This window comes from Schistocerca gregaria, chromosome 7 (genome assembly GCF_023897955.1).
Source record: "Schistocerca gregaria isolate iqSchGreg1 chromosome 7, iqSchGreg1.2, whole genome shotgun sequence".
Taxonomy (NCBI): domain Eukaryota; kingdom Metazoa; phylum Arthropoda; class Insecta; order Orthoptera; family Acrididae; genus Schistocerca; species Schistocerca gregaria.
In genome coordinates, this window is record NC_064926.1 from 275,274,284 (window position 1) to 275,296,879 (window position 22,596).

At 42.7% G+C, this 22,596-nt stretch overlaps 1 protein-coding gene across 1 annotated transcript in view; it reads right to left on the minus strand.

Moving 5' to 3' along the window:
• Positions 1-22,596, minus strand: part of LOC126281214 (WD repeat-containing protein 81) — a 253,643-nt gene that overhangs the window by 111,121 nt on the left and 119,926 nt on the right. Inside the window, exons 15-17 of the mRNA XM_049979961.1 lie at positions 21,030-21,173; positions 18,116-18,348; positions 15,553-15,793 (exon numbers count right to left, since the gene is read on the minus strand). Of these exons, the coding sequence (XP_049835918.1) occupies positions 15,553-15,793; positions 18,116-18,348; positions 21,030-21,173 (618 nt within the window). The remainder of the gene's footprint in view (positions 1-15,552; positions 15,794-18,115; positions 18,349-21,029; positions 21,174-22,596) is intronic.

Here is a 22,596-nt window from a genome sequence, read left to right on the forward strand (position 1 = left end):
TTGGGAGTGGTGGATGCCTGCAGGGTTGGGTCGCTGTCTGCATTGACTGCAGGCTGTGAGAAGGGTAGTGCAGTGTGTCATTAATGTCCCAGGCAATGGGGGTTGAGTCACTCATATAGTCAGTTGGTACTATACCAGATGCCCTGGCTGGTGGTGTGTTGGACATGGTGCTGGGGGTGGCGTCGGCTGGTGGCATGTTAGGGACAGCACATGGACGCTGTTGGCCTGCATTTTATTGGGCAAGGTGTTGATGGTGTTGCAGCTGGATCCAGTGGTAGGCAGGGGCCACTCTATCTCGATGGTGCTGTGCTCGTTGGCTGGAGGGGATTCTAGGATGTAAGCTGGATTGAGCCTGTCTATGGAGAACGTCTTGTCCGCGTACCACAACACCAAGTGTGGACCCAAATACTGAGGGTGGAGTGGCGGTTGGTGTATATCCACCCAAAGCATGACGTGTGTGTGCTATGAGCTGACAGTGAAGGAAGGTACTGTGCTCACCATGACGTTGCGAAGGTGTTGGCCACAGCTGGGCCATGAAGCCCTGGAGCTGCTGCACAAAACCTGGGGTGGTGCTGTCAGGGAGGCGCAGGGCTGCTTCCAAGAAAATGCAAGGAATGGCGAGTGGCTGCCCACATACCAACTCAGCAGGAGAGGTTCCCAGGTCAATTTTTTGTGCAATCCTCAGGCCTTAAAGTACCAGGGGAAGGGAGGGGACTATTCAGAAGATTAACATGTGATGGTGACTTTAAGTGTCTGGTGGAACTGCCCACCATGCCGTTAGCTGCAGGGTGGTGTGGTGGAAATTGAAGCCGCAGGTGACAGAAATTGGAAGAGGGCCGAGATGAAATGGCACCTGCGACTTATAGTGATATTGCATGGGCAACCGAAGCAGGACACCTAGGTCTGAACAAAGGCTGCAGCCACAGTTTCAAATGAATTGTTGGGGATCGGGGTGGACTCTAGCCAGCAAGTAAATCTGTCAATAACTGTCAACAGATATCAATATCCATTGCAGCAGGGTAGTGGACCAACAATGTTGGGTGAACATGCATGAATTGGTGTCATGTAGGAGGAATGGTGGCCACAGGGCTGTCCAATCCTGGTGCACTTGCATGGAACACGGGACTAAGCCCAGTTGCTGCAGTGACACTGGATGCTCGGCCAGACAAAGCATTCTTTCATGAGGGCGGTGGTAGCATGGACGCCTGGATGTGCAAGACCAAATGTTGGTTTTCAGAAGGCAGCAGGGAGGAAGGGATGGGGGCGATCTTTGGAATTGCCAGGTTGTGAAGGATTCACACGGGCATTACACCAGGTATTACGGTCGGTGCCAGGTATGGATCTTAGCTGGAGGCTAAGGGCAGAGTCCACCTTCCGAAGAGTGTAGGCTATGTCCAGGTCCCCCTCTTGACCAGCGGCCAGTCTATTGTAGTCAAAGGGTTGGGTGATGGTGCAGGGGTGGCCAAGGCAATCTGGCACAATGTTGTTGATGCTGGCAACATGACGAACATCAATCGTGAATTATGTGATATACTCCTGTAGCCTAAAATGTCAAGATGAGATCTGGTCTATGTCTTTCCTGCAAAAACCAGAGGTGAGAGGGCAGTGGTCTTTGAAGATTGTAAAGATGCGTCCCTTGACTGAAGGTCAGAAATAGAGGATGGCAAGCAGCTTGCATTCATATGTGTCACAGAGGCATTCTGCATCAGAGAGCTTGGACAAAAAGAAGGTGAGCCGTTACCAGACTTTGTCCATGTATTGCGGTAGGATGTCCCCAATCTGACTCAGGTCTGTCACTACTGCAAAAGGGGCATTAGTTTGGGGGTGAGCCAAAAGGGCCCCATTGGTGAGGTCCATTTTGTTTTTTCAGAGCTGTTAATCATGGCTTGGGTCCAAGGGACCAGCTTGTTGCTTTTGTTTTTATCACCATGGAGTGCTGTAGTAAGGAACTCTTGGGTGGTAGCAGCGTCCTTAAGATGGCAATGCCAATGAAACCCTGTAGGCCTTTGAAGGTGGTAGAGTGTGGAAAGTCTGCTACTGTCTGTACTGCTTTGAGGAGGGAGCAGGAGCTGGTGGAAGAGATTAAGTATCCCAGGAATTCGACCTTGCTCACTCTAAAAATGCATTTTGCCACATTGAGGATCACGCCAGCTTTCCATAGGTGGGAAAATTTTTTGCATATGTGGTAGTGGTGGTGGTGGTGGTGGTGGTGGTGGTGGTGGCGATACTCAGTAGCATCTCTGGAGAAGATGAGTATATCATCTGGGTAGGCGAAACACCCTGGTGCACCTCCAAGGATGTTCTCCGAAAATTGCTGCCACGTTTGTGCAGCATTGCAGAGGCCGAATGTCATGAACACACTCTTGAACAGGCCAAAAGGTGTGATTATGGCTGTTTTCTCAATGTGTCCGGGGTGACTGGGATTTGTTTGTAGGTTTTAGTGCAAACTATCTTACTGACAATAGTAGCTCCCAAGATAGCGCCACCGTAGGTGAGGAGGAGTAGGACTGGATAGCGGTCAGGGATTATGCAGGCATTGAGTTTAAGGTAATCACCACAATGGTTCCAGGAATCTTCCTTCGTGGTGGGGAGGTGAAGAGCTGAAGGCCAGGATCTTTCGGAAGGGTGAAGTGTACTGGCAGCAAGAAGCTCTTAGGACTCCTTTAGTGTGATTTTGCACTTGTAAGAGGGCAGGAGGCAGGCGCAGCAGAAAACTGGGGGGGCCAGGGCTAGTGGTGGGGTAAGGCATAGTGTTATGCTAAACACTCCAAGAGATGCTGGGTTGCTGGATGAGGAGCAGGACTTCTGCAAGGAGCTGAGCATATGAGCCTGAAACTGCCAGCTGTTTCATGGCGAAGCATGTGGCAAGGTAGGAGCTGCAGCGAATGATCTTACTGCATGTGCCATCAACTAAATGGTGCTTCACTACAATGGCCAGTAGGCTGTAATGACTGAGGAAGTCGGCACCCTGAATGGGGTCAGTAATGTCCATGAATGTGAACATCCACAGGATTTCATGCTAGAAGCCACAGTCGAGTGAATGGGTGTGCACCCCGTAAGCAGGGTGCCTGAATTGTTGACAGTGGTGATGAAGAGGGGAGAGGGCTGCTAGAATTTACGAATATTTTGTGGGGGAATATGGATATATTGGAGCCAGTGTCAACAAAAGAGTGGGCAGGAGGACTAGCATAATTCAAATCCCAAATGAATATGGGCTGTGAAGTGGTACAAGCAACTGGGCGCACCTACTGCAGGTGGCTGCCAGGATTTGAGGACCAGCAGTACAGAGGTCTGCAGTTGGTCGCATTCTCACCAAACCTCTGGTGATACCTGTAAGCTTTTCCTAGTCCGCAGTGGTTGTGATTGTCAGGATGGTGGTTAGAACCAGGCTAGCGGGGGTGGCTCTTTTTGACTGGGCCGGCATCGAGTGCATGAGGACAGTCAGTACGTGGGAGTGGATGTGTGGGGTATAGGCGGATGATGCTGCCAATAAGTGCTGCCATCTTGGAGCTTAGGCACACAAGAATTTGATAGAGATTGGAGGCCTGCATGCTGGGCAGAGGGTCATTAGTGGCAAGTAGAGCGAGTGATTGCATGCATGTGGTGGCTTGGGATGGGGTGGAATGAGAGGGTGGATAGCCAGCCAGAGTAGTAGGTTGACAACCGGCTTTCCACGCTGCAGCTGAGATATGGAAGGAGTTCAGGGTTTTGAACAGTTTGTCAGCCAAGACCGTAGCATCGCCTATAATGATAAATGTGTGTGCAAGTCCAAAGCATTCTGTATGGGGGCGGGTGGGCACATGAGCCAGCAGTTTAGGAGCAGGCCTTGCAGTTCAGTGAGTGCTTGGATGTGGTCCAGCAACAGGGACAGATGCATGTCATCACATTGCTTGGATTATAATAAATTCTGTGTTCATTGTAATTCTGGGGATGTGAAGTTGGATATGGTGCGTTCTTTTAATTTAGCATAGTTGCCAGACGGAGGGGGTGAGGGTAGCGTGGACAATGAAATAACATTCCACAATGGGCAGCGGTGGTTGGGTTGTGGTGGCTGACAACCATCGTGAATTTGTTGTGTTGCTCATGGTACAGCAACCTGTGGAAACTGCCTTGATGGAAGCAAACCACAGTCATGGGTCGCGTGGGCTGAAGGGGGTCAAGTGAGCACCAGAATGACTGGTGGGAGGGTCTGCAGACTTTTCTTGTGCTGGGCACACTGTCCTGTTGGTCAGCTAAGTCAAGCACTTCTGTAGTGCTGACAGTTGCATGCGAAGTTACATACCTCCAAAGTGCGGGGAGGGGTAATGGGGGCTGCTGGCTACAGGGCACATCAGGTGTGACCACTGCAGGGGTGGGAATGTGTGGCAGTGACACTTGAGACTTAATCGCATGGGCAGGATGTTGCAGTGTGCAGGATGGTGCTGGCAAGTAATATTGCCAACAAAAATGTAAGAAGGATACACAGTGTGGACCACACAATGTAATCTCTGCCAAGTGTTGTTTCAGGAAGGGATGTTCAATACACTGCACGGTAACACTACGGCTTCTCTGGGGATACAACTCTCAGCTGTGGGAGGGGGGCAGAGAGGGAGGAGGAGATTAGTGTTTAACGTCCCGTCGACAACGAGGTCATTAGCGACGGAGCGCAAGCTCGGGTGAGGGAAGGATGGGGAAGGAAATCGGCCATGACCTTTCAAAGGAACCATCCCGGCATTTGCCTGAAGCGATTTAGGGAAATCACGGAAAACCTAAATCAGGATGGCCGGAGACGGGATTGAACCGTCGTCCTCCCGAATGCAAGTCCAGTGTGCTAACCACTGCGCCACCTCGCTCGGTAGGGGGCAGAGAGTGTGGCGATGTGCACAGTTGGACGGCGTATGCAGAGGGGCACAGGAGGGGAATAGTGGTGTTCACAAAAGAAGGGTGTGCAGTGTGCTTGGACAGGTGCAGGAGAGGAGTGGAGCAATGTTGCATGTGGAGGGATGGCATGTGTGGAGGAGTGCGGGAGGATGTGGGGAAGGCAATGGGTGGGCAGGGGGGTGAGTGGGATGCATCTGGTCAACCTAACGGGACCTGATTTTGTGACCATGTGGGGTGTGCTAATCGGAATAAGAAAAAGGAAAAACAGCTTGTTTTGGTAATGAGACGCAGCACTTTGGTTTAGAGGGGGTCACCACAGAAGGAACGATTTATGTTCCCTTCTACACTCCTAAGGGTCATATATGCCTAAGCAGTGTTCTAGTTAAGAAAAATGACAATAAATGACAGGGTGTGCTGGAAGAGCTGCACAGGCTGGTTCTAACATATTAACCCAAAATCTAATGATTACAGTAAAATTCAACAAACTGATACCTCTTAATCAAAGAGTGCTCTTGCTCGGGGTGAAGACTCTGGACAGGGCAGACCAGGAATGGCTTACAGCCTTTGTTCGGCATCATTTGGTGGCACGGGAAAACCTTCTTCATTGGCACACCTGTCTGCAAAGGGGGTGGCAAAATGACCAGGAATAGAATAGTAATAACCTGACCTGGTACTCCTGGCATGCACTGCACTTCACTGCACTATTTACACTACACTGCATGCAGTTTTCCAATTGCTGATACCAGGGGGGGCGAATCAGGCATCCAACATCAGGCTTTGTACACCCGTTGTCAATAGAAGCAGCTTGAGGAGACACACCTTCAGAAAGTGGCATGGAAAAATGTGGTAGGACTCCTCTTGTTAAATAAACTGCGACAGAATACTGACACCAAATGCAGGATACAAATTCTGCAGTTTGCACATATCCCAGCAAAATGCGGCAGATGATGATGTGAGCCACATGGCATTGTCCGGGCAAGCTGCCAAGAGCATGGCTGGGGGTGTTGCCTCGTCACATTAGAACCAGAGATTGCTCGATTAATGGTCAGTGTGCGTGGTGTCTGGAAAGCGTGGCCGTCTAAATTCTCCCTCTGATGAAAGTGAAGACCTCAATGGCAGCGAAAGCGGAGAAGATGGACTTTGGAACGGCAAAGCTGGTGGAAGAGGCACCTTTTCTCTTTGGGTACAAAAAGAGTACAAGTAGCGACTGAACCCCAGAGGGACGACTACACACAGCGTCTGACTTATGGTGAGTGGCTGACTTCAGGCTGGGAATTCTACTGCCAATGTGGAAAGTAATGGGAAACTACCACATTACATTCCAAATCAGTACATGGTATGTCTCTCCATGATGTGAAAGATTCCGGAGTTAAAACTTCCCATCATTCAGATCTCCGGGAGGGGAACACATTCAGAGTAGATGTAGTTGAAAGGAAGAAAGGGACAGAGAAGGGAGTAAATATATGTATTGGAACAAGGAATGTGAGGACACTACTGCAAGCAGAAAAGCTAGAGAATGCAAAACAGGAGATGAAAAGGAACAAATTAGATGCCCTTGGTTTGTGTGAAATGAGATGGGGAGAGAATGGGGAGATAGAAAGTGGAGATTATAAGCTCTTTTACTCAGGGGAAATCAAGAGTGGTGAAAACGGAGTAGGAATATTGATAGGGCAAAAGTTGAAAAATAAGGTAATGAAGGTACAGTATATTGATGGAAGACTGATGATGATACAATTGAAGGGTAGTTCAAAAGATTTGGTATTAATACAGGTATATATGCCAACCAGCCAGCATAGATATGAGGAAGTGGAAGAATATTATCATAAAATACAAGAACTCATCGAGAAAGAAAATAGAAATGCCTGCGTTATCATCATGCGGGACTGGAATGCAGTGGTGGGTGAAGGAAGAGATGATGATACAGTAGGAAAATTTGGATTAGGAATAAGAAATGAGAGAGGTGAATGACTAAAGACTAAAGAAAATTCATTAGCAGTGAGTAACACATTATTTGAACACTAGAAAAGGAGATGTTACACATGGATATCAAATTTGAATAGGGAAAGATATCAGTTGGACTACATCCTGATACAAAAAATGTTTAGGAACTGTTTGAAGAAAGCTAAAGCGCACCCAGGAGCAGATATAAATTCAGACCACAACCTAGTGATGGGAGAAATACAAGTGAAGTTGAAAAAAGTCTGGAGACGTAAAGCAAAGGAAAGACTAAACATAGAAAGACTCAAAGAGGTAGGAAAGACATCAGATTTGGAGAACAGATTTATGGAAAAATGGCAAAGACGTAGTGTTGATGAAAATGTTAATGACAAATGAATAAAAATGAGGGAAGGACTTTGGACTCTGCCAAAGAAGTACTAGGAATTAGAGTATCCCAAAACACCAGGAAAGAATGGATGACAGAAAACATGTTGAAAAAGATGGAAGAGTGGAGAAAGTGGAAAAGTGTAGAAACTGAAGAAAGAAAAAAAAAGGAACAGGAAACTGAATAATGAATTAAGAAGAGAAACTGATGAAGCAAGAGAAAAATGGATGAAACAGAAATGCGACAAAACAGAGAAAATGGAGAGAGAGGGAAAGTATGAAATGATGTATAGACTGGCTAGTGAGAAAAAGGAATAACATGGAAATAGAAAGAGCAGATGGTACCCTAGCAGAAGAACCACTGGAGATTTTAACAGATGGCAAGAATATATTGAATGTCTGTATAAGGGGGAGGAAATGCAAAGTGAAATTAAGGTTGAAGAGGAGCAATATGTGCCAGAAGATGGAAAGGGATTTGCCATCTTGGAAGCAGAACTAGAAAAGGCACTGAAGGAGATGAAGAATAGGAAGGCATGTGGAATTGATGATTTGCCAGCAGAACTATTGAAGAGTGTGGGAAACAAGGAAAGAAAAGAAATAGTCTACCTCTGTAACAAGATATATGACAAAGGGGAATGGCCTGAGGACTTCGTTGCAACAGTTATGATACCAATAGAGAAAAAGAGAAACACTAAAAAATGTGAAGAGCACCAGACCAACAGTCTAATTTCTCATGCAGCTAAAGTCTTGCTGAGAGTGTTGAATAGAAGGTTATACGGCAAGCTGGATAGAGGGATTGCAGAGGAGCGGTTTGGATTTAGAAGAGGAAAAGGAACAATAGATGCTATTGGCCTGTTAATAACTATAGGGGAAAGGTATATGGAAAAGGGTAGAGAAATCTTGGCTGTTTTTATAGATTTAGAAAAGTCTTTTGACAGAGTTTAGTGGAACAAGCTGATGGATATTTTGATGAGGAAAGGAGTAGACTGGAAAGAGAGATGACTGATACAGAGTCTACATTTACATCAGGAAGTAAGGATAAGGATTGGAAATGAAATGTCAGAAGGAAGCAGCATTGGACGAGGTGTTAGACAAGGTTGTTGCCTTTCCCCACTGTTGTTTAACGTATACCTTGAAGAGATTATTGCGAAAAACTTAGATGGGAAAAGAGGAATATGTATTGGTGGAAAGAGAATAGAATGTGTAAGACATGGTATTAGTGGCAGAAAGTGAGTGGACAGTGAATAACAGGCTGAAAGATCTGAATGAAGCTTGTGTGGAGTATGGGCTGCAAATAAACACAGCAAAAACAAATCAGTACGAGACGCAGACTGTCCAATATTAAAATAGGACAATCTACCATTAGCCAAGTAAGTGAATTTAAATATCTGGGAAGCACAATAACTGAAGACTTGAGTTGCCACCAGGAGGTGAGAACTTGAATGGCCACAGTGAAGGAGGCATTCAACAGAAATAGGAGACTCTTATGTGGCAAATTACATAAAGGACTAAGGAAAAGGCTTGGAAAATGTTTTGTCTGGAGTGTGGCACAATATGGGACAGAAACATGGGCGCTGAGATGAGAGGATGAAAAATGTTAGAAGCATTTGAGTTGTGGATGTGGAGGAGAATGGAGAGAATAAGTTGGATGGAAAGAGTGAGTAATGAAAGAGTATTGGAAAGGGTTGGTGAGAGAAGATATCTGCTGAAGGTTGTAAGAAAAAGGAAAAAGAACTGGTTGGGACATTCATTGAGAACGGAGTGCTTGCTAGCAGATGCTTTGGAAGGATTGGTTTGTGGAAGAAGACTGAGAGGAAGGAGGAGATACAAGATGATAGACGACATAAAGAGAAGAGGAAATTATGCAGACCTGAAGAGAATGGCAGAAGACCGGACAGCGTGGAGAACTACCATGTGAAAACCTGGCCTTTTCGCAGAACACTGATGATGATGAAAGTGACCAGGGAGGGTGTTTGGGGCTGGTTTCCAATCTGCACAGCCTATCTCCTGTTGCGGCAGATGGAGATAGAGATGTTGGAAGGAGTTGCCACATACCTACTTGAGATTATGCTCATGTTTTCTTTGAACCTTTGAGCAACATTATCACTGGAGTCAAGGAGTTGGTAACAGGAAACAGTTATTAATTTGTTCCAGATGTCAAGTGTAGCCTCTAGCCACCCTAACTCACAGGAACTATCTACTTCAATTGTGATGCAAGATTAACTACTACTAACAGCAACAACCAGAAAATCTTGAATGCCATTTACTCTATCTTTTCTCAACACCATTAGGTTTTTGCACAAAACACAGGTGGATATATCTCTGGCTTTAGCCAGCTTTCAGCTCCTATAGTTATTTTAGCTGCAAATCTTTCCATTTCCACTTGAAGCTATGTTTTCTTTTTTTTCCAATCACAGTTACTCCAGTTTACTACTATAATACCCCTACTACAATACCAGCATCCTCTGAGACTAAGCTCTTTTTGTTCTTTCCCAATATCTTCTCACCCAGAAGTATGCCCACTACATTCCCATGTAGCCACCTCCTGTGCGTAATGACTGACTAATATATTAAATGGAACCAGACATCCCATCATCCATTGGCACAAGTCAAAGAAACTGCAACCTAGATGCCTGCAGAACCATATGATTCTCTGATTCACACCCTTCACTTGGCTCCATACTGATGGTCTCCAGTCAGCACCGTTGTTCATACTACAGACGGTGAGCTCTGCCTTCATACTGCAAGCAAGACTGGCGATTTTTACCACTGCAGAAAGCCACTAGAAACCAGAGAGAATCTCTTGTTTTCCAAAGCAAAAAACATTAATAGTACCAATAAGAGCAACAACCTGCAGTTGGCTGCAGCCTTTGTTCTTTGTAGTATCTAGAAGGATCTGTTTCACATTTGGGATGTCTCCCCCAGTATGCGTAAGTGTGCACGCTGGACTTCTGCCCTACTTGGCTGCCATATCCCTAAGGGATATGACACTGGAGATCAAAACTGTCAGTAATCCAACACTCTGTGAGTGCTCAAATCTTGCAGGGTGAGATGCCTCCTATGAAACAGACAAATGACTGCAATTGACTCAGGATCTTTACCAGCCACAGATAGTGCCTGAAACATGTTTTTCAGATGAACCAAGGAGGTGTTTTGATCAACAACCTGGAAAGTCTTTTGCTGTCTGCCAAAACTTGAAATGGTCTCCCACTAGATCATGTGTGAATGACCAACCTTGGTGTGCTCAGTAACCACGGTGGCCACAGCAGTGGACTGATTTGGGGGCACCTGGGACATGCTGAATATCTCTTGGAGTACCACATCTGGCCCTCCACAGTGAGTGAAGCACATTGGCAAGAGCCTCAAGCTGTGTGACTGAAGCCAGCACCACCTGGAGCTGTGAGCCAATGGTTCCCAGCTCTGCCTGCATCTGAGCACAGCAACCACTGTCCCTATCCATACTAAAGAAGTCACAACAATACACTACACTGTTATTAAAACGCAGGACTGTGACCAGAAAGTAAACAAACCCACAAAAACTTATGAATTAAACTACTATGCACACAGATAAATGAAAATTTGTGACTTATCTTTTAAGCTTGTAAAAATAATTCACAAACAAATGGTGTTGTTCTACGGTGCTGTTGGAACAAGAGCTCTTGCCTTTCTGAATGCTCTGACACTGGCTGTTCAAATCAAAACAAACACACAGCTGTGTCAAGCAGTAGATTTGAAATACGTAACAGTGATGACAATGATGATGATGTGATGCTACTGCTCCTAATGGTGATGTTTGAGAAAACATTTAGTAGCATCTAATACTGTATGAAAATCTTACTGGATGTATGACACAACAATTAAAGAAGTGAACCAGTGGTATCACTACTGAAACACATGTGAATTCCACTGGCAAGTAGAAGATGCTTAATGTCTATAAAAGAATTACATAGGCAATAAAAAATGCAATCTCTAGGAAATAATGCAATCTCCAGGGAATAATGCAATCTCCAGGGAACAATGCAATCTCCAGGGAATAATGCAATCTCCAGGGAATAATGCAATCTCCAGGGAATAATGCAATCTCCAGGGAATAATGCAATCTCCAGGAAATAATGCAATCTCCAGGAAATAATGCAATCTCCAGGAAATAATGCAATCTCCAGGAAATAATGCAATCTCCAGGAAATAATGCAATCTCCAGGAAATAATGCAATCTCCAGGAAATAATGCAATCTCCAGGAAATAATGCAATCTCCAGGAAATCATGAAAGACAGTTTTTATAAAATTGCAAGTTTTTCTGTATCCTGATTATACCTCTGTCTCATTTTCCCAGAAGAATATGGACACTAAAAACAAGCTAGTATACAAAAAACAAATGCAACCAGCATATGAAAGTCAAGAATTTTGACTTCATACTCTGTATGCCCAATCATAGCTAGAGAAAATAGGCCTCTACTACAGGGGATAAACATTAATATTACCACACCATATGAAGAAAGCAAAATGGGTTACAATGGGAGGGAGGGAGGGGGGAGGGGGGAGGGGGGAGGAGGAGCGGGAGGGAAAGAGAGAGAGAGAGAGAGAGAGAGAGAGAGAGAGAGCGCACCAATCTCTTAAATGGGATGGATATGGGTAAGAAGGAGAGGGAAGAACAAAACAGATGTGGATTAGGTGGAACTAGTAGCTGCTAACATGGGCAGATAAGGGGACAGTGGTGTTGGAAGGGATACAGAGAGAAAGAAGGTGGGTAAGGATCAGGGAAAGAACAACGATTATGAAAAACAGACAGTTCCAAGGAAATAGCAAGGATGAAACAAAAATAAATAAATGAATAAAATGGTTAACTAAGAGGCTGGAGTGAAAAAAGAGTGGAATGTGGTGAGAACAGGAGGAGAGATTATTTGTCAGAGCCTGCTCATGGTAAATAGTGGTACACCATGAGAGTGGAGGGGGGGAGGAGGGAGAGAGGGTAGAGGGGAGAGGGGGAGGGGGAGGATCATCATCATCATCAGCAGCAGCAGCGGCAGCAACAGCAGGATGATTAAGATTTAACATTTCATGGACAACGAGGTCTTACAGAAAGAGCTCAAAGTCAGATTAAGGAAGGAATGTAAAGGATGCCCTTTTCCAAGGAAAAATACTGGCAGTGTCCCTAAGCAATTTGGGACTACCGCAGAAAATGTAAAACTGGATAGCCAAACAGGGGTTTGAACTACTGTCTTCTTGAATGCCATCCAGCATGTTATAAGTGTGCCACCTCGCTTGATGTTGAGGCATGAATATGAGCTTATTAGGCTGGATAACAGAACCAACCTTACAACTGCAGAAAGAACTACAATTACTATTTTAAAACTGATCCTGACCTGCTGATCTTTTTTGCAGCCACTGATGTTTATGAACCATGTGATTACAGGACACAGGGTCTGAAGCCTACTGTGCAACATAGTCTCCTACAATTCCAGCTGCAACAACTTCATGCTGGAAATCTAGCATGGCCTCCAATACCTCACTTAGTTTCTAGGCCCTTTCCAAAATTTCTCTCCACAATCTGTCTCCTTCCGCACTCCCACAACTCCTCAAACACTCACTTCCTACTGTATTTCCATGACCCATCAGCCCAAACATCCAGGTTTCCACATTGTGTTTGGTTACTATGCCACCAATGAAATAATCTTTATTCTTGCCAATCAATGGCACTAACCTATAACCCCACAATGCATTATTCAACATCAAAGACACTAACTGCTTATTCCACTGGCTCTCCACAAGTTGTGCTCCTTTACTTGCACTGATTGTTACTGTAAATACAATATCCTCTTACACCAACAATTACCTTGGTCTTGTTAAAACTGAACATTATTTCTCCCAGTCCTGATTACTCTAAGCTAACAAAGTCCTCCTTGTAATCTCAGCTAATTAGATCTTAAATCACAGCTACTTTCCCTGTGAGAGTATCACATAAAAAGCAAATCTTTGGTTCATTTATGGGACCTCAGATGATTCCAATGTAGACTAACCTCTATAAGAGCAATCTTGAGGATCTTGCTACTGGTTCAGATTAGTTACCATACATGAGCTGGACCAACGATGAAAACATGCTATCCTCCTCACTTCTTTGAAACTCAGCATCATCGACACCATTCATTTCATCTTGTCCTCAACAGAGTGGGACACTTCATGAACATTAACTTCTGCATTTCAATGGCTCCTTAAGAACATGAAACCCAACAATCATCAGAAACAACTCCATTTTCACAGTTGTCCTCCATTTCTCATAAAAAAGTGTTTCCCCTACAGACGATCAAATGCTGGACATTATATTTGCGCGCACACACACACACACACACACACACACACACACACACACACACACACACACACAGACCATTTTATTATGTACATAGGGCCGTATAATTTATGAGAAAGATTCATTATCTTTCTGAACCATGATAAAGAAATGTCCATTGCCACGACAAACTTCTGTATTTGCATCACATGCGACACATTAATATGAACTTCAGTGTACTGTAACACACTGATTTTGTGTAATGCCTCGTAGTAATTAGTTTTCTATTTTTTATATAAGTTCATAGCAATTAATGTATTCTTGGTGTCATCCTCAATTTGTTTAAAAAATGTAGATAAGTGCTTTGTTCACTGAGGTGACAGAAGTCGTGGGATACTTCCAGATATCAGGACTCAACAAGTTGTTGGAAGTCTCATGCAAAAATAATGAGCCATGCTGCTTCTATAGCTGACCATAATTGTGAAAGTATTGCTGGCACCGAATTTTGTGCAAGAACTGACCTCTTGATTATGTGAAAAAAATGTTCAATGGAATTTATGTGAGGTAGCCAACTCATTCGCTCAAATTGTCCAGAATGTTATTCAAACCAACTGCAAACAACTGTGGCCTGATGACAAGACATTGTTGTTTGGGAACATGATGTCCATAAATGGCTGCAAATGGTCTCCAAGTAGCCAAACATAAACATTTCCAGTTGATCATAAGTTCAGTTGGAACAAAGGACCCAGTCAATTCCATGAAAACAGAGCCTTCACCATTATGGAGCCACCATCAGCTTGGACAGCGCCTTGATGAAAACTTGTGTCCTTGGCTCAGTGGGGCTGTGCTACACTTGAACCCTACTATCAGCTCTCACTAACTGAAATTGGGTCTCATCCGACCAGGCCACAGTTTTTCAGTAGTCTAAGACTTCAATCGATATTGTCAGGTGATAATGTGCTGTGACCAAAGGCACTAGTGTCAGTTGTCTCTTGCCATAGTCGATTAATGGTAAAATGTTGACACACTGTCCAAATGGATACGTCCATTATATGTCCCACACTGGTTTCTGTGTTTATTTCACACAGTGTTGCATGTTTATTATTACTGACAACTCTACACAAACACTGATACTCTCACTAGTTAAACAAAAGCCTTCAGCCACTGTGTTATCCGTGGTGAGAAGTAACGCCTGAAATTTTATATTCTCAGCATATTCTTGACACTGTGGATCTCAGAATACTGAATTCCTGAATGATTTCTGAAATGAAATGTCCCATGCATCTAGCACCAACTACCATTCCATGCTCAAAGTCTGTTAATTTCTGTCGTGAAGCCATAATCACATTGGAATCCTTTTCACATGAATCACCTGAGTACACATGACAGCTTTGCCAATGCATTGCCCTTTTATACCTTGTGTACGCCATACTATCATAATTAAAAACAAAGATTCCAAGACTTACCAAGCGGGAAAGTGCTGGTAGACAGGCACAATAAATAAAATTCACAAACACACACACAGAATTTCTAGCTTTCGCAACCGACGGCTGCTTCTTCAGGAAAGAGGGAAGGAGAGGGAAAGATGAAAGGATGTGGGTTTTAAGGGAGAAGGTAAGGAGTCATTCCAATCCCGGGAGTGGAAAGACTTACCTTAGGGGGAAAAAAGGACAGGTGTACACTCGCACACACACACACACATATCCCAAGTGTGCGAGTGTACACCTGTCCTTTTTTCCCCCTAAGGTAAGTCTTTCCACTCCCGGGATTGGAATGACTCCTTACCTTCTCCCTTAAAACCCACATCCTTTCGTCTTTCCCTCTCCTTCCCTCTTTCCTGAAGAAGCAACAGTCGGTTGCGAAAGCTACAAATTCTGTGTGTGTGTTTGTGTGTTTTATTTATTGTGCCTGTCTACCGGCACTTTCCCGCTTGGTAAGTCTTGGAATCTTTGTTTTTAATATATTTTTCCCATGTGGAAGTTTCTTTCTATTTTATATACTATCATCATTTGTATACGCGCATATCACTATCCCATGACTTCTGTTAACTCAGTGTCTAAGAAATTTAATAACCTTTTCTCACCAGCTATAGATGTTAAGCAGTCCAAGACTTTGCAGGCACTATGATCACCCTGAACATGTCCCTCAGCAATGCTGAGAGTACCCATTTCAGCTGTGGGTGGAGCTGCACGAGCCATGTTAGAGTACCCTGTATAGCACAGTGCCAGCATCCGTAATAAATTTCGTGAGAGATGACGGGCTGTCAGTACCGGACCTAGCCGGTGAGAGAGCCATATGACAGATTCTGCACTCATGTCTGATACCTGCAAGAGAACAACAAAACTGAGATGTTTGTGAGTAAAGCAATGAAGAGGAAATGTAAATATACAAGTCTAATAAGACTCTTGTCAAGAGTCTCCTATTCTTTCACAAAACATCATCCGGGGGGCAACAATAAAGTAAAGAGACTGATTTTCTTTGCAAGATGTGGCAACCCTGTAGGCTTGCGTAGGAACAATATCTTTGACCTTGATCTATAAGCTGCTCCTAGCTCAATGGGCACACTGATGCAACTGCTCAGTTATGAGTTGTGCTGTAATAAGTTAACACGTGTTTGTGTCTGTCGTCACAGAAATGGAACCGCATAATATTGCACAACAGTATGCCATTTCTTTTGCGTTAAATTGGGTGAAAATGTGATGCCAACTTACGGTAAGCTTCAGAAGGCTTTTGGAGAGGAGGTTACGTCAAGAGATCAAGTTTTTTGTTGGCATAAAATGTTTAGTGAAGGCAGAACAAATGTTTAAGATGATGTCTGCAGTGGACAACCATCAACCTCACACATGGATTCCAACTTGGCCATGATGGGTGAATTCATATGATTTGATCAAAGATTATCTGTCAAAATGATTGCAGAAGAACTGAACATCAATCGAGAAATGGTTCATCTAATAATAACTGAAAATCTTGGTATGAGGAAGAATTGTGCAAAAATGTTACCCAAAAATCTCACACCATAACAGCGAGAAACACGGAAATATGTGGCAGCCAATCTGTTAGAGCAAGCAGAAATCAATCCAGAACTGTTGAGCCATGTTATCACTGGTGATGAGAACTGGTTTTCTCAGTACAATCCAGAGACAAAACACCGAAGTTCACAATAGTGCTCAAAGGGATCACCCAGACCAAAAAGAGCTCACATGTCAAAGTCAAAAATGAAATGCATGCTTGTGTGCTTCTTTGAGTCCAAGGAATTGTTCATAAAGAGTGGGTGCCTCCTGGACAAACAGTTAACCAATATTACTAGAAAGAAATTTTAGAAAGACTTCGTAAAAGAGTTCTTCGTGTCCGTGCAAACATTGCTGATAATTGGATTCTGCATCACGATAATACGACATCCAATAGTGCTCTGTCAGAACAGCAACATTTAACCTCAAAACAAATTTCAGTACTACCACAGCCACCTTATTTGCCAGATATCACTCCATGCAACTTTTTTCTGTTTCCAAGAGTCAAACAGCGGTCAAGGGACACCATTTTCAAACAACACAAGATGTTGAAAAAGCTGTGACAAAGGTCTTGGAGGATATTACAGACGATGAGTTCCACAAATGTTACCATCAATGGCAGAAGACCTGGAAAAAGTGTGTGCAATCAGAAGGGAACTAGCATGGACAGGGCGTGAGTCGTACTTGGGCAGCTCAGATGGCAAAGCACTTGCCTGCGAAAGGCAAAGGTCCCGAGTTCGAGTCTTGGTCCGCCACACGGTTTTAATCTTCTAGGAAGTTTAAAAGGGAACTACTTTGAAGGAGACAACACTAAACTAGACTAAAATGGTAAGCAACATTTTTTGTCACATCAGTCTCATTACGTTATTGTCGCACCTTGTATGATAGTATTCCAAAGCAATATAGTTCTCTGTGGACTTCCATCCATGTGCAGCCTGTTTATAACACCTTCCCTTACTTTCATGATGAATGAGTGTAATTAATACAATTTTTCATGACAATTTCTTTTTTTAAAGCTTACATAAATTTAAACAACATTATAGAAAGTTTCAATTTCAGTATCAGTTTTTTTTAATTTTTTTTAAGTCAGACAATGTACACAGGTTCAGTTTTCCCTCCTGCTCCAATTTAATGAGATCGTCTTTATCAAGAATCTCTTATCCTACACAAGGAACCACATGAATAAGAATTTCCTCTCCCAATGAATGCATTGTAAAGAACATAAGGTTCAAATTTGATGCTTTTCTTCCATGTATTTTCTGAATATTCAACTTCTGGTATCCCTATTTTGAAGTTGGTACTTAGGTATTCTACTTCAGGCTCACAATGTTTGTATCTTCATTTTGTGACCATATCCCTTCCATAAGAATATATATAAGATGGAGAAGAAGAAGAAGACAATCATCAAACTATGGTACTGCCATTCACATTATACAACAGATTGTTAACACATCCCCAGCAACATTAGAACTGCTTGCATAAACATTAAAATAATGAAACTGCAAACAAAATGATTTTTTTTAAACAAAAGAGTTGTATGGAGCCTCTAGTGCACCATTTTGTGTAAGGTGTATATTTTTTTAAAAATATTTAAGGAAAAAAGCAGAAACTGTCAAATAAGTCATGCAACCAAACTACCTTAAATTGAGCGTTAGATTTCTTCCGAAGAGGCTGAATTTCATTTGTCTTGTTTGGAGTTTCTTCAGCTGCAGGTTCCATTTCAGAAACATCAATGTCTTTAGACTCTAAAAATGCAGCTGGAGTATTAAAATGAACAGTGCTACCGTCTGCTGCATGGAATTCTGGATCAGAGAAATCCTCTGAAACCTCAATGGCATCTTCTTCAGCTGCTTCATGAACAGTCTCATCTTCTGAAAGGAAAAAAGAAAATCAATTTAAGTTCAAAACACTGCCACTGATTTAATGCGCGCGCGCACACACACACACACACACACACACACACACACACACACACAAGTGGGAGAGAGGGGGGAAGGGTAGAAAGGAGTGTGTGTGTGTCTGTGTGTGTGTGTGTGAGAGAGAGAGAGAGAGAGAGAGAGAGAGAGAGAGAGAGAGAGAGAGAGTGTACAGACAGTGCAATGGAAGTCTTCAAATGATGCCAAGAGACAGTGCAGATGAAGGCATAAAACTTTGTGGAAATGAATGCCATTACCTGTCAAGATCCAGCTTTCTGACTGAACCAGCTGAACCTTCTGAGTGAACCAGCTGAGATTTTTCTTCCAGCAACAATCAATTTTACAACTGCTCTTTTTCAATGTGGGAGCTGATATTAGGCACTGTTTATTGCTCAAAACTTGGTGCTTGTCCATCATAGAGTGCATTGAACCACATTGTAGCACATAACAAGAGCAGCAAGAGGAGTCCTCCTCACATTGTTCATCCCAATCAAAGAAGCATGCAAAATCTCTGCATCATAGAGAGACGTAATCCTGAACCCTACTCTGAAACCAGTAAAGGAATTTACTCTCCGAAGTGGATATTATTATGTGGTTCTCATGATCTGTGGAGCGAACAGCAATAAGTGTATCATAGTACACCGACATGAAAAAAATCATGGGATAGTGATATTCACATATACAGATGGTGATAGTATTGGGTACACGATGTGTAAAAGGGCAGTGCATTGGCAAAGTTCTCATTTGTACTCAGTGATTCATGTGAAATGGCTCCCAACATGATTACAACTGTGCAAAGGAAATTAAAAGACTTGGAATGTGGAATGTTAGTTGAAGCTATACATATGGAACATTCCATTTTAGAAATAACTGCGGATTTCAGTATCCTGAGATTCACAGTGTCAAGTGTGTGCCGAGAATACAAAATTTCAGGCATTACTTATTACCATGGACAACACAGTGGCCAACAGCCTTCACATTACGATTGAGAGCAGAGGCATTTGCGTAGTGTCAGTGTTACCAGACAAGTAACGTTGCATGAAATAACTGTGGGAATCAATGAGGGAGATATGATGAATGTGTGTGTTAGGACAGTGCAGCAAAATTTGATGTTAATGGGCTGTGGCAGTAGACAACCAACACGAATGACTTTGCTAACAGTACAAAATTGCCTGCAGCACCTGTCCTGGGCTCATGAGCGTATCAGTTGGATCCTAGATGACTGGAAAAACATAGCCTAGTCAGAGGAGTTCCAATTTCAGTTGGTAAGAGCTGATGTTACAGTTTGAGTGTAGTGCAGACCTCACGAACCTCTGGACCCATGATGTCAACAAGGCACTGTGCAACCTGATGGTGGCTTCATAATGATGTGGGCTGCGTTTACATGGAATGGACTGGGTCCTCTGGTCCAACTAAATCTATCATTGACTGGAAATGGTTACATTTGGCTACCTGGAGAACATTTACAACCATTCATGAACTTCATAATCTTAAAGAATGATGGAATTGTCACTTGGCTACAATTGTTCAAAATTAGTTTGAAGGACATTCTGGACAATCTGAGTGAATAATTTGGCCACCCAGATCACCTGACATGAACATTTATAGGACACAACTGAGTGTTCAGTTTGTGCACAAAACCCTGCACCAGGAACCCTTTTGCAATTATGGACAGGTATAGAAACAGCACAGCTCATTATTTCAGCAGAAGACTTCCAATACTTGTAGTGACCATGTCACATCACGTCACTGCATTACAATGGGTAAAAGGAGGCCTGACAAGATATTGGGAAGTATTCCATAACTTTTCCCACCTAAGTGTAGGAACTGTGAAATCTACAACCCAAACCAGTGCCAGACCACAAAACCAGCAGTTTTGGGTTTAGTATCTAATCATTCCTAGGACTTTTTCTGTTGCTTACTGTTTCTTTCACCTCTGGCAATTATTTGCTTATGTGAAAAACGGTAAGTTTCTCCAAGGTTTGGAGCAGACATTAAACTGTAGAGCACTCTGTAACTGGTTGGTGTAAGTCAGTTCACATGTTACAGGAATGCAAGGGTGTATTACATGCAGTATAGTCATTCTCAAACAGTGTGGTGTTTAAAACAATCTCCAAGTTGAGGGGAGTTTTATTATTATTATTATTATTATTATTATTATTATTATCATTCCTATTCCTGTCTACAGTTCAGGAAGGAATTTCATATTCTGGTTAAAAGTTTTTAACAGACTTCCAGGAGACATCAGCAAGAAAATTTCTGAATATTTGACATTAAAATAAAAGAATACCATATCAGCTACATCTCCTATAATTTACCAGTGTATTTGGGCTCAGCTATTTGTTCCTTATGAGTAAAAAAATGTAAAGTCATATGGCATCACTGGCTGGGAGCCAATTAGAACAAACACCAACTGATGTCTAGAAACATTTGGCCACATACTACAAATAATTCATCTGTCAAAATTGTGATATGCAAGCAGTCTGCATGTCTGCACAAAAGTTCATGTTTACTGACACTACAACACATTTTGTTAACAATCTACAGAACATATAACAACTAATAGTTAAGAAATATGGGAAATGTATCAGTATTTTCACAGACTATTAAAATGTAGAATACTAGAGGGGCTATACCTTGAAAATTTATTTCTAGGGAGCCGTCATCATCAATAGCTGCAGGGTCAGGCAACTCCAAGTCAAGATGCTCCATGAGATGATACAAAGGAGTTTCTGGGTCATCAGGTGATGATTTTTCACCTGTTTCAAACACAAAGACCTCTGCAACAAATACAGGAAAGTAGATTATAATAAACAATCATTTTTAAACCAATGAAGTGGGTTTGTCCGTGAACTTGGAAAAAAAGCTTTAATTAGGGCACAAAATTATATTACATGTTACATGTGTTACATATTTAGCCACATTTCTATTTCAATTCCAGAATTTATTTTTTATGAGCATCACCACTTGATGTAACATGTGCATGACTTGCTAAATATTTTCAGCTTTTGCTGCACAACTCACTTTTTATGGAGTGTGATAATGACCACCATCATTATAGAAAGTTTTTCACAATTTTTATTACAGGTTTCTAGGGATTGTACAGGATAGTTAGTAGCTAAAATTCTGATATGAAATCCTTTCTGGAAATCTAGCATTGAATATAAAATGAGTTTGAAGATCAGATCACTTTTAAATCTCCAGCTGCACTGCATGTATACAAACTGAGAAGAGGGTGTCTAACCAGTTCTAGATAATAATATTCCTACAAAATGTCTTTCAACAAATACTTACAAGCTGTGGAGCACCATCACAGCAGATTTTTCAATTCCTGAAAGGAGCAGGGGTGGAGTTACTGAAAGATCTGCCACTCTCACTTCATCAGAAAATATGGTTCCAACATGATGGTGAACTCTTACATTTTGCAGATGGCATCTGTGGACGTCTCAATCAAACATAAGGAGAAAAGTGGATAGTTTGATGTGGATGAACTCCTTGGGCCCCATGGTTACCAGATTTAACTGTTCCTCACTTTTTCTTGAGCGGCTAATAGAAGAGTCTCATGTCTGAGACTCCTATAGAGTCAGAAGACAACCTCCTTGCACGAGTTTTCCAGCTGCAGAAACTGTTGGGCACATGCTAGGGTTTGTGGATAGTGTGTGCAAAAGAAAAGCATGAATCATAGGTACATCTTGTGCAACAAACAGCAGAGTCCTCAGTGTGTGTGCACCATGAACTAACCTTCAAAGATATTGTATATCAAAACAATACATTTCCAGACATGAGACCCTTAACAAAACATTGTCTGCTAAGTCTCCTCTACAACCCCTAAAACCTGAAACAGTTATAGTGAAATTAGTCAAATTCTAATGCAGAAAAGAAGTGTTAATGTACGAGAGAGCGATAAGGCTCTAATCTTGCCAGGTGAAACAAACACATTAAAAAATCTTTAATTTCATATGGATAATACAAGATGCATCTGTGAAGTTAAGTGAATGCTCTCAGAAAGTAAAGAGAACAATAGTTACAAACAAAATACTTTTATTGGCCTTCAAAGTAATCACCATTAGCTACAACACACCTCTGGCATCAGTTGTAAGGGTGTCGGAAACTGTCAGAAAATGTTTCTTGTGGTATCACTCAGAGCACCATGACCACACTTAGATGGTTATCCCTGTACTTACAAGAGATGAGAGGTGGTAC